The 13,065-nt window shown below is 33.9% G+C and overlaps 1 protein-coding gene across 3 annotated transcripts; it reads right to left on the bottom strand.

The window, feature by feature from the left end:
- Positions 1 to 960: 960 nt before the first annotated feature.
- On the bottom strand, positions 961 to 12,771 carry LOC120281667 (transcription initiation factor TFIID subunit 2-like). 3 transcript variants are annotated; one of them, XM_039288361.1, is made up of 11 exons: positions 12,498 to 12,771; positions 10,951 to 11,357; positions 10,680 to 10,825; positions 10,520 to 10,586; positions 5,722 to 5,921; positions 5,475 to 5,628; positions 4,372 to 4,456; positions 4,193 to 4,284; positions 1,870 to 1,995; positions 1,737 to 1,790; positions 961 to 1,023 (listed from the first exon to the last, which is right to left on the bottom strand). In XM_039288361.1, exons 2-11 carry the CDS (start codon positions 11,254 to 11,256, stop codon positions 976 to 978), a joined length of 1,278 nt encoding a protein of 425 aa, XP_039144295.1. In that variant the 5' UTR covers positions 11,257 to 11,357; positions 12,498 to 12,771; the 3' UTR covers positions 961 to 975. The 3 variants fall into 3 exon arrangements, with proteins under 3 accessions (XP_039144295.1, XP_039144293.1, XP_039144294.1); XM_039288359.1 differs by having other exon boundaries at positions 10,951 to 11,317; XM_039288360.1 differs by lacking the exon at positions 961 to 1,023 and adding an exon at positions 1,537 to 1,583 and having other exon boundaries at positions 10,951 to 11,317; positions 12,498 to 12,770.
- Positions 12,772 to 13,065: the final 294 nt, after the last annotated feature.

The raw sequence follows: 13,065 nt of genomic DNA, 5'->3' as shown, positions 1-13,065 counted from the left end.
AACATAGAGAAAAGAATAATACAATCTATATATTATTATAAACCAAGCTTTTAATAGAACCACTATGGCCACAGAAGACAGGAACCATGATATGCAATATGCATAAAAATATTTCCAAGCATAAAGCATTTTCTAATATAAAATTACCAAAAGTTAGGGTTATTCTCAACATAAATGCTACTGAATAACGGCTTAACTAATGTACCCAAACTATTAAACATATTCTAAAATAAACATAAGGAAAAACCATAAGATAAGAACATAAAAGAAGGAGATGAAAACAGAAATTCAGATTTAAAAAAATGTTTCAGATTTGAAAAAATATCCACAATTCGATATCACTAGAAACAAAAAGACATTGTGCAACATGTGGAGAAAAACACATTTAAAATAAATAAAATAGGATCATACGAGGGACACGTGACACAAGCCAAAGAGAAAATGTGCATCACCATCAGGATATGGTGATTTTCCCAATGTACAACATATAATCATGTATTGAGATAACGTTTTATAAATCAATAAATCATAACACATTTCTATACTCAGTTAAATATATGAAGACAACAAACTACAAATATGCCATAGATACAAATAGTGTATGCGGTATGCTCAGCAATTGAAGAAAAGAATACTAAAGCTATTCACTCAGAAAATAATGAAGAAGCATAGCCTTATATTAGATTAAAAAAATAATTTGAAGAAGGAAACTCGCAGACATAATTGATGTGCTTGTGACTTCATTTCTTATATAAGTAAAATTGTCAAGTATCAACAAACCCACCACCACCATGTCAACTTATTATATAAGCAATTGAAGAAATTATTCACAAGCTTGCGACTTCATCCCCCTCTAATGAAAAGCATGAAATTGGTATCAATAAATCCACCACATCATTCACTTATTATAAACACTAATTTAAGGATAATGTAAAAAACCTAGATGCGTGACGGGCAGTCTCTCGAATGAAAATCTTAATCCCCTCTATATTTATGGCCCACCATCAGATCTGACAGGCAGTCCTATCCACGATGAGTGACAACAATGAAACAATTATCACAGACAACTACAACTTATCCTAAACTAAACGCTAGCCCTAGTTTATTAATAAGTCATAAAGAATGAAACCTTTCTTTTCTTGCTATTTTGAACGAGAGGGGAAAAAGGAAAAAAGCTACTGCAACTAATCTAAGAACTGGAACATATTCATGCCCAATTTTGTATTCAAACTATTAATATACTATTTTAAAAGCCAAAATACATTTCCAATGACAACCTTACATTTATAAACAAATATGAAATAGGTTGACATGTTAGGGAAGTCATGAAGTGGCATATCAACAAAGCATTTTACAATGTTCTAGGCTTAAACAAAAGATGGGTGTAATATCTGAATTTTCAAAAACACACAAAAACCAAAAACCAAAACAAAAACAAACAAAACAAAAGAAATCATTCACAAAACATGAGATTAACCAATATAAGTCAGAAGATTTACCACACAATGAAAAAACCAACAGGTGGAACAAACATACCAAAAGTAGTCCCCATAAACTTCTTGTTATAAAGGAGCTATAAAAATCTACAACAATAAGAAGAAAATATTTAAAAGAATACGAGACACGTAAGAAAAATGGTGTCACATTGATCAGAGGAAATGAATGCCCCACAAAAAATATTTAGTCCACAATCAGAAAGGATAAAGGGAGAAGACAAATGAAAATTAAAGAGATACCTTACGAAATGAGTCTGGGCCCATTTGCTTCTCTAGCATTTGAAGAACTGCAATCTGAATACAGAAGAAGCTCAGAAACATGACAGAGCATCAGTTATAAAATCCAGACAGGAAAAGCACCAGGTAATCGTACAGCTTTCCATGACCGAATTTTTCCATAAAAGCCAATGGACTGAGTCCCATGCAAATCAGTTGAAGCAGCAGAGGAGCTCAAAGCAGTAGCACCACTAGCATCAGCTTTACAGACAGCACAGTTAGCCTGCATGAAAAAAGTCAAATGTGATATTAAATGAGAAGGGAATGAGAAATTCCACAACATGAACAAGGGCAAATGCTAGCTCATGCATGAAAGGAAAACTGATCTAATATTTGCAGTATCATCATAGATAGGTTTATGTATTTTGCACCATAAGTTTGGAACTATCTTTATTATGTTTTGGAGGATGAAAAGCCATGGCATTTAAGAGATTCGGTATTCAAATTTAATGAAAAATTATCTGCAATTTCAAAAAAAAAAATTTATGTTCAAGGTTAATCAGCTGTCAGATGCTACAAAATGTTAGCATGTCAAGAACGTATCAATATCATTATATATCGTTTAAAGAAATCTTTTCCACACAATTACATAGTTCATACTACATAGTCCGTAGCTGTTAAGTGGATCCTCAAATAGAGACAAGACAACAGAGAGATATGCCTCAAATGAACACCAAAGTTATTCATTAAAAGCTGCAGAAATTCAGTACATGTTACAAACAATGGTAGTTTTCCCCATAAAATTATTAATTAGTTTAAAATTGTAGCAATATTGTAGTTCAGAATACAACACAGTTCATGGTCGGATACCACATAAGCTGTCGATGACACTGTTTCAGAACCTATAAAACAGTTTCAAATCATCAAGAGCTTTGTTGGCACTTAAACAAGATGAGAACAGCATGTACTGAAAAAGCTGAAAATTCTAGATCACACAAAGGTCTTATCCAGAAGCCAAAACCTAACTTTCTATTTCTAAACAGCAATTAGCATGTTGAGTTATTTACATTCAACATCCTCAATCCTTTAAGCTAACAAGTCAATACTTTATCTTTAGAATACACATTACATCAGCGCCATATAATTTTCCACTTCAGAATGCTCTTCTAATTAACAACACATAATCTTCACATTCATGTTTAGAGCTAAAACTAAAATTTTAAAAAGGAAAAGAAAAATAAAAAAAAATAGAAATGTCCTTTTTAGTAGTTTACATGAAATGACCCTCTTTTTTAATTTCAATACCAAACAAAAAAAAACTTTTCAAAAAGCTCTTTTAATGACCAAACAACAAAACAACCGACTCAGATGCTCCGTTTATTAAAACATCTAATTGTCCAAGCTTTGCTTGCAAGGTGCTCCCAAAACACCTCTTTAGAACCATAAAATGTGTGATTTTATTAATGGCCAAAAAAACAAAACAAATGGCCCAAATGTTCTGTTTGTTAAAAGCTCAAACTGTCCAAGCTTTACCCTTAAGGTTCTCGAAGAGAAAACACCTATTTAAAAAACCAAAAATATGTGATATTCATCTGTTTTGCACCTAAGATACTGAGTTTCTTTATCTTCATGATATTTTTTAATCTTATTAAGTTTTTCCAAATTTTTAAGAACCCTCCTATAGCTTGTTCAAGATAACTTCTTTATTTTCTTAATCCTTCTGTAATCTAGCTAATTTTCTAAATCTTCAAGTAATTGGAATACCCATTTTTTTTTATAAATAATATTTTTGCTTGAAGGATATGGACCTACATCTATATGATAATAACAATAACATTCTTTTGTCACAGAGCAAAGGCAATTTATTCATGGGCATTGCACCCATGCATGTATCTATGTATGTACACATTTTGCATATGCATACAACCATATCAAATACTTTCTGGATAATTGGATGCTTGACACCCACATCAGTCTCCTATAAATATTCTATGGCCATGTTGAACACAACACAGAGATAATAAAAAAGCAGATTAACCCCTAATGAATTTATAGTCTCACCAAAAGTTCTAAAAACAATCATTGTTCAAATGTCATGGTGTTTCTCAAGAAAATCAGTCATGAAATTTTTGTCAGGTCTGAATTTTATTTCAAAGATAGAGTGGAAAATAGCACCAAGCCAGCGTGCACTTTTACAAAGCAATCTAGGTAAGCTTTTATGTCAACAAAACAGTCTGATACTCTATCAACACTGATAATATTACAGCATAACACTTGTCAGTCCACCATATCAGACAATTTAAGATGGCAACATAAACAGAATGGTGTAAATTTCTCAAAAAGTATTATCAGCTTATAAAGTGTGAAGAATTCATTGAGTTCCCAATGTTCTATGTGTCTGACAAGTAGTAATCAGAATTAAGTATATTAATCAATTAAGAGTCCACAAAAATGGTTCAAAGACCAAAGAGAAGACAAACCTTGTAGCGTCGATAACGTGCTTCATTATTTCCCATAAAACATTTGACAAATGAGTCAGTAATGAAACCAGCAAGCCCATCTACCAGCCATTCTGTGTATAGTTTTAGTGTCAAGATTGAAACTTCAAATTATATAATTATTTCAACAAATTTGCAAGTTAGCAATTAATAAACATTACCATCATTTGGCTCATCTGCAGCAATGTAGACTCCAAACCATTGCCTTGCAAGGGCATAAGCAAGTTTTATGCGAGTATCAATTGTCTGGTTATAAATAATAATCAAGAAAAGAGGTTATAAAGAAAAATAACAGAATCACACAGGCATCATTTATGATGTAACAGATAGCAAATTTTTAGACAACAGAAATAATATGTTCCATGATGTAAAAGAACATGAAAATCAACAATCATCGACTGTGCCATGTATCATATATGAAGCAAGGCAAATTAGATCAAACGCCACACTGGTGACTCATTTGTAAGCCATGATCTAGCAGATTATGTAAAAATTGGAGAATGTATTACGAATGAGGATTCAAACTTACACAGTTTAGGCCATCAACTTTCCATTGCATAAAATGCTGGCAAGCAAGCCTCGAAATATATATACATATGAATTTGACAAATAGCTTAATAATAAAATAATTATGCATTTGATAGGAAGAATGTATCTTGAAAAAATGTTATATATCCAAAGGAAAACAATCACCAAACCAACACTTCAGGGATAACAAATCCTAAACAGATTAAAGAATCAGCATCACAAGAATATAGCTGATAATCACTTGAGTGTCAAGACATACACAAGCAGTTTTCACAATCAGTAATGCAAACATCAAGTAGTGGAAACAGTCAAAATTCGTGGGATTCCTCAATCAAACCAATACCACATTAATTTTTCTCAATCAAGCATCAACAATCAAGTTATAGGCTGGTAAATCAAAATGACAGCAGCAAACAATCAGTTATTCAGTCAACAAAAAATTCTTTTCATTAAAGACTAAACATGCACAAACAAAATGCCTCAACATTATGCAGTTTGGACTGATGTCTAGCCTAAATACTGCTTGTCTTATCAACGGTTATTGAATAAATCATGATGGGAAGTTAAAATAAACTATGCTATTTAGTCAGTATTTATGATTCAGAAGTACTGCATATAAAGGGGACACAACAGAAGAGAATAAATTTCACTTAACAAGAGTTTCAATTATAAGCACCAATTATAGAACAAAATCGATTCATAGCGGACAAGATGCCAATATAATAAAACGGCATACCTGGTCTATAACTTTCTCATCAAATAATATTTCTGAGCTAAACATACACATGGAGGCTCCCAAGTTGACTGATGATGTCAAAAGCTCAGGAGGAATGAAGATTTGTTTGTAAGAACCAAATGGGAATGACATTGACAGGTAATCCTCATAATGGCTGCAGAAGAAAGAAATGAGGTGTAATTAGCTAAAAGAAGAAATTAACGCAATATGTAAACCTAAAATATAACAGTAGCTTCAAGGCCCAAACCTGAAAGCATTATGGAAGAACCCAATTGTATTTTGAAGCTTTGAAAGATTTTGAGAAAAACACATGTGAGTTATAACACTATTATGGCTATCTGGAAGTATTTCAAAGGGAGCAACAGCCAAGGAAATCCACTTTGCACAGATGGGCACACTTAACTTATAAACATATGTTACACGAGGAGGAACATCTCTGCTTAAGACCTGCCATTACCACAGAAGAAAGTAGGAAGTCAATAGAATCTCCAAAGGAATGCTAGCAAGCAGTCAGTAAACTAAGTCATTGTAAGTAGCTGCAGTGTTTTTTAATTACTATTTCTAATAAAGGTTGTATGGAAGTTCTCCAATACTATTTGTCGTACTAGATCTTTGCCTGTTATTGCTCATATCCCAAATTGTGAAAAACAATTTGGGATATGAGGTACAAAATCCATACAACCTCAGTGACTGGAACATAAGGTACCATCAGTGACATTCACACAATTGAAGATGATCAGTATCTTTCATGAGGTCAAAAAAGTGTCACGGACAAAAAAATTTCAAAACAAAAAAAAAATGTTGAAGACAAACTTTTCCAACAATTGATAAATATTTTTTAAATGCATTTGTACCATCAATCACCCAGAAACTGCATAATAAAGACCAAATGAAGGCTAAAAGCATCTTCTACCAAAATGCAAAATACAAAATCCAAAAGATCATCAATTGTTGAAGGCATAGACCTTCCAGAAATTTGGAGGATAATGACACCAAAGAAAACTGTTGATTTCCAAGGTATATGGTCATAATCCCATGTAAATTCTTCCGCATCCACTATCTAAAATCTTCTCTATTATTCACAGATAAACCTCCTTAATGTTGTTATCTCATGGATGATAAACAACAAATTGATTTCCAAGGTTATACATGATCATAATCCTATTAAATTCTTCCACCGGCACTATCTAAAATCGTCACTAGTATTCATGGATAAGCCTCCTTGAGTTGTACGTTCACGGATGATAAACAAGAAAATTTTGTACCATGTGGATGCAAGAAAGCTAGTAAGTATTGAAGTATGTAAATGTTATTCAACAATAGATATAAATCTTTGGCCTTGTGAAGTCAATGTCTCTAAAATTGCAATGGAGAACTCTATTAAAAGTTGGTAAATATATTCTTAGTATAGGATAATATATGATAATCACAGTAGCAAGCATGCTACCCACTAAACAATTGCACATCCCCAAACACTTCTTTAGCATCTCTGATACACTTGATTCTGCCATAAATTTTTAAAAACTAGCAGAGATGTTATGAATTTATTCCTAGGATTCAGCAGCCAACTTCAACCCAAAGGTTCAGATGAACCAGCTGAAAGCTATCCTGGTTGACAAAATATGGAAGGAGCCCAAAGATAAAGTATTCACCATCGAATGGGATTACTCCTACAATTGCCTTCAGACAAATTATTTCTTATAACTTGTGCTAAACCAGCTCCAAACTATTTGCCATTTTTGAGATCATGTTTAGACATACACATATGTAAATAAAAAAATAAAAAAACTAACAAATCACCGCTTTAAAGCAATTAGACCAATGTCAAGAAATGATGTATCAATTTTGATGAAATGAAGAGGCACTCCCATGGAATTTTATTTTTAAGATAATTTGCGTGAATCTCTTTCACATATACAAAATTGTGAACATAATGTCTACACAACCATACTGTACCATATCGTAGATAATTTCTGTGGCAATACATAAATTAAGCATCGGCACTGTTCCTGTAAATGTTTGGTATTATATGCTATGATTACATAACATACAAATTATATAACACCCCAGCATGTCCGTGAGCAGCAACTGATTCAAGCATGCCCTGTGATGTGACAGGACAATCAACAGTTTGGTTCCTAGTGTAGAAAAATAGACCTGTTAATTGACCAGATGCTATTTTCTATAATCTAGTTCTAATCATGAAATCACATTACCGAGGTCATAGTGTTCAACTCAATCTGAAATAGTACAACTGCTTTAATATGGCTTCGTGGTTTTATTAACAAATAAATATAGTGTTTTCAATGAGATAAATTCAATAGTATAAACTTAACAACAGCATGTCCTTGAGCAGCAACTGATTCAACCATGTCCTCTGATGTGACAGAACAATCAACAGTTTGGTTCTGAGTGTAGAAAACTAGACCTGTTATTTGACCAGATGCTATTTTCTATAATTTAGTTCTAATCATGTTGTCACATTTCTGAGGTCATAGTGTTAAACTCAATCTGAAATAGTACAACTACTTTAATATGACTTCATAGTTCTATTAACAAATAAATAAAGTGTTTTCAATGAGATAAATTCAATAGTAAACTTAACTTTTATGTGCTAATATCACACAAAATCCATATATAGACATCAGCAGATCATGAGATATCCACAATCATATTTTGTAGCATCTCAATTCAGAGAAAACTATCATTTTGACTTAATACATCATAATGCCTTAATCAAGGAAGACATTCACAAGAATAACAAGATGCCATGATCAAGGAAATAAATCATGAGGAAGCTAGTGACCTTGTAATACCCCACTTAGAAATCTAAATGCAATACTTATATTGTATCTCCAGAGGATAAACTGATTCTGAATAAGACCCACATTAAATAGAAGATAAAATTTACTCAATGGCATTGCCACTGTAACAGCTTTATTTGACAAGTTGAATAGTGCTAAATGACAATCAACTCTATTTAGTTTTAGTTAATGATTTTTAGGTCACCATTTTTAAGAAGGCCCTTGATACAATTAACTTGGTCAATATTGAAACTTTAAGTCCTGAAGTCTTGGATTGTTTATTTACTTTATGTTCTTTGTCTTGTTTATTTCTCTCTTTCCAAACCTATAGGCTAGTTGTGTGTGAGACACTAGGGTTACAATAGTTAGAGAAAACAACGTGAGGGATGCCTTTCTAAACACTAGCAATGCTATGGAAACTTAACAAAACTTCCATCCAGACAAACTAAAAAATTTATCCATTAATGATCACTGAATTTTTTAGTATGAGAATCCAGGGACATTGTTACACTTTAAAAATTCAATTTTGATAAATGAACCCCAACAACTAAACCAAGTAGTTCAGTGAGTAACCTCGACAACAAGACCTAATGGTTAACAGATGCTCTTTGGAGATAAAACAGGAAAAGCTTGAGAAGGCCCACTCATAAGCATATCACTATTTTCGGCAAACATCAAAGGTAACAAAATAAGGCCTTAACCTTAAAATCACTGAAACGAAATTCGTTCAGTCAGTTGATCATTAATCTAACAAAATGCATTTGCATCAGATTTTGTGCTTAAATATGAGACTTTTCACAACTTACCTTCTTTACTACTCATTTGAGCTTCAGACACCTTCTCAAATCAATTAGAAAATAAATTTCAAAAAGATGAGTGGATTCTTAGACATCTTAGGAATCACAGAGGATGAATATGCTTGGCTCATATCAGAGGAAAGAAATAGATTTTGAAATGGGTCAAAGATTGCCAAGGGTATAGGGATTTGATTCCCACATCAAACCATGAGAAATATTCTAAACTGACTGAAAAAACTTTGCTAAGTAAATATTACATTTGAGCCCAAACAAAAGATTAAAACTCTCTCCCAAAGCCAGGTCTTTAGTTGTTGCCTGACTGCTTCAAGCTTAATTGGCCTATGTTAAGATCATCCCTGGCCAAGCATTTACTTTTATTCATTTCTTGTTGAAATTTGAACTTTGCCTACAGTGAATAACGTTGTTTCTTGATCATAGTTAACAAACATAATTATGTATACAGGGTTACTATGATGAATGTATTCTATTTGAAAACATTTCAATATATCAAACAAAACAAAGAAATAGAATTATTATATATTTTACTAAAATTCTCACAAAAAGTTTTTAAAAAATTGACATCTCCATAAACAAACATCAATTCTGAAGCATCAATTTCGATCCCTCGTACCAGAGGCCACCCAAGGACAAAGAAAAATTCTAACTGATCTCCTATCAAGTAAATGTTACAGAAAGGCTCATCTTGTAAACAGGTCGGTCTAAGATTCATAAACTACATTATAAAAGTGAGTATGGAAGTTTAATAAATACAGCCAGCAGCTCACAAATATCAAAACAACCATGTCAGGAAAAACTAAATCATTATATTGCAAAGAGGAATCCATCTTAGCTCAAGTTCTACCGACCCTGCCAACCAAAAGCTTCCCCAAAAATAAGTTTGAATAGAACTAAACCTAATGAATTAAATTTAATGAAATGTAATTAATTAGTAAATATAATCATTAATTAATATTAAGTAATCATTAACTATTAATAAGTATCAATCACTAAATGGTACAATATGAAATACATTCACTTTAATTAATATTACTTGAGGCAGAGCAAGGTCAACCAAATTTGAAGTTTTCTGCCAAGATAAATTAGAACTTCAGAACACAAACCCAATTTACTCTAATTTATTTCCACGCCAACCAACACATATTGGCTAAGATTGCATTTAACTGTTTCTTCGCATATTTGTGAATGTTTAACTTTTGCTATAATCGCAATAAATAAAAGAGGGTAGTTATTTGTTAACAATGTTAACCAGCTCTGTTAAACATTGCTGACGGCTTGAGCCCCATACAGTTCTCTAATTAGCTCTTCTTGTTCAGTAAAAACGATTCAAATAAGGTAGCACAAAGTTACATGGCTAATACACACCATACTCCCAGTTAATCAACAGTCAGGTTGCATTGAAATCTTCATTGATAATCAGGCTTACCTGATAAAGCAAGTTCCCATTGCTGATTGCCACAAAGTTTGAGTCAACTGTAAACTCAAGATCAAAGCTGTAGCAGGAAATTGACAACCAATAACTAAATCTTACATACATAAATTGATATGCACAATTGGAACTCATTATACTGAGTGAACTAACTTACGAACATCGCTGCATACTACTCTCCATGCAAGGGAACCAGCAGTCGGCACGCCTTAGCTGGTTAACACTATAAAGAATATTGTCCCCAAAATGAATGCCTGTTTCTGGCTTATCAACCGAATAATCAATGCGTATCAGTTTTACATTCTGCAAGCATCAAAATTATGCACATAATAATCAGATACTGAGAACAAATATTATTTATGGCAAGACGTCGGACTTTAGAGTTTGAATCCAGGCATGTAAAATCAAAGATACGCTGAAATGATCACCTTATCAAAATGATCACCATCATGGCCATTCTCTCCTAATGAATTTGGTAGAATATTCCCCACATTTGATTGGTCATGCTGGCTTTCTTGCTCATTAATTGAATTTGTTGCTTTAGACCAAGCTATTAGTAGATTAGGGACTATTTCGTCATCCAAAGATGACATATATGTCGAAGAGGCGGCATCAGCAGCTGAATTCACGCATGACACTGAGCACCACCTTTTCTCATCTTCCAAAGGTTGGAAATGTGGAACAAATTCAAACTCAGCAAGTTCTCCATCCACGAGCACCCTACTGATAGTCATATTATCAGCATGTAAACCAATATGCCCAGCCTCTGATGGAATAACCTGAATTTCTGTGTGCCTAGGTAGTAGGAGAAGAAATTTTAATTTCTAAATTTATTCTGCAAGTAAGAAGATAACAAACAAGCAAACATTAATAATAACCAGTTGCAGCCTAATAAGGAAAAGTAAGTGTGAAGAGACAATAGCAAAAGAATCACAGAATTAAGACCAACCAAAAGAAAGAAAAATTATAAAAATTCACAAAGATATATATATATATATATATGTGTGTGTGTGTATACACTGGCATCTTTTTCAATCTATGGATATCATCACACATGTTCAATTTCTTTATTAAAAATCAAGATAGTTGAATCATGAGGCTATTCCAAGTTGCATCTCCCGAGCCCATTAAAATATCCTTAATTCATATTATCAAACTATTTTGGAAATGGCATGCAAGACATAACACAACATAATGGAACCATAATATAGATTTTTCTACTAGGCATTAGTGTATAGGAAGATTAAAATAATCACCTTAAAGGTGGTTCCTTCCTTTCAAATTCTCACCACATAACCCTTCCCACTCTTCCATAGAAAACCCTACTAAACACGTCTACCACAAAAATGGAACTGAAACACAGAAAAGAAAACAATACCTTGGAAACAAGTCAACAACACAAGTGCATTGTAAAGCGGTGGAATAAAACTTATACCCCGAGCACACGCCACAAAGACGTAGACAGTCACGTGAAATCCCTAGGAAATAATTTGATCTCTGGATAGCATCATTGTGGTAAAGGTCATAATGCCAGAGGAATCATTAGCGCAGGGCATAGAGGGAGAGGTCATAAGCATCCAAACAGAAAAATCAATTTTCTGCGGAATAAGAAAGACATGCCTGGTAGAACCATAACCATAGAAGACAACCCTAATCGAAATGCGTACATATGTCTCAAACACTATAGGGATGATGAGGGCAGATATATTTGACATCTCAGAGGGGCTATAATTGGAGACACCAGGGGATTTTTTCCAGAGCACCACACAAGATCAGATCACAAATGTCAAGAAATGGAAAAATACTAAATCCTAATACACAGACAGACATCAGAAACAGAACTAGTGATTGGATTGGAATCACGAAGACAGGTAATTCGGTGAAACCAACACAGCCATCAAAAACCTCAACAAGAGCAGTAGAAACTCAATCCTGCTCAACAAATCAAGACATCAAACGCAAAGAGAAAGCATACCCAAAGATCATCCGCCTCTCCATGTCGACGGACAAGCATAGTTTCTGATGAAGAACAACGCCTCCCGAACTGTCAGGACCACGCTCATCGCTCTTCTGCTTCCGAGGCTTGGCCATTCTGAGGTCGGCGGGCCAAAAGCACCCACACCCCAAGGATTTGCCAAAGCGAGGGAGCAACCAAGCACACGATGCTGGGGCACTGGGGCGTATTTATAAGCAGAGGATTCCTTGTCAAGGGTTTTCTTGATCGGCAAAGAGAAGAGGGGGAGTGGCCCTGCCGTACGACCTAGATCTGTGAGCATGACCGCAGCTTCGTGCCACGATGGATTAGACCCGGTCCGTGGATCAGCGGATGAGAGAACTTGGAAGTCTCTGATCCTCCGTCCATAACGCCTCGAGATGCGCACCCAGTGTGTCCTAGGAGTTGGCGCATTATTTGGAAAATTCACATTATTTTTAAATAAGTAGATAATGGACTCTAGCAATGAAATTTCACATTTACCAGGTCCGTTTGATTCGTTAAAGAGAACAACACAAACAGTACAGTACAAATAGTTAAAGTACAACAC

Source organism: Dioscorea cayenensis, chromosome 18 (genome assembly GCF_009730915.1).
Source record: "Dioscorea cayenensis subsp. rotundata cultivar TDr96_F1 chromosome 18, TDr96_F1_v2_PseudoChromosome.rev07_lg8_w22 25.fasta, whole genome shotgun sequence".
Taxonomy (NCBI): domain Eukaryota; kingdom Viridiplantae; phylum Streptophyta; class Magnoliopsida; order Dioscoreales; family Dioscoreaceae; genus Dioscorea; species Dioscorea cayenensis.
Note: the sequence above shows the minus strand (reverse complement) of the source record. Positions and strands in the feature narration are given on the sequence as shown.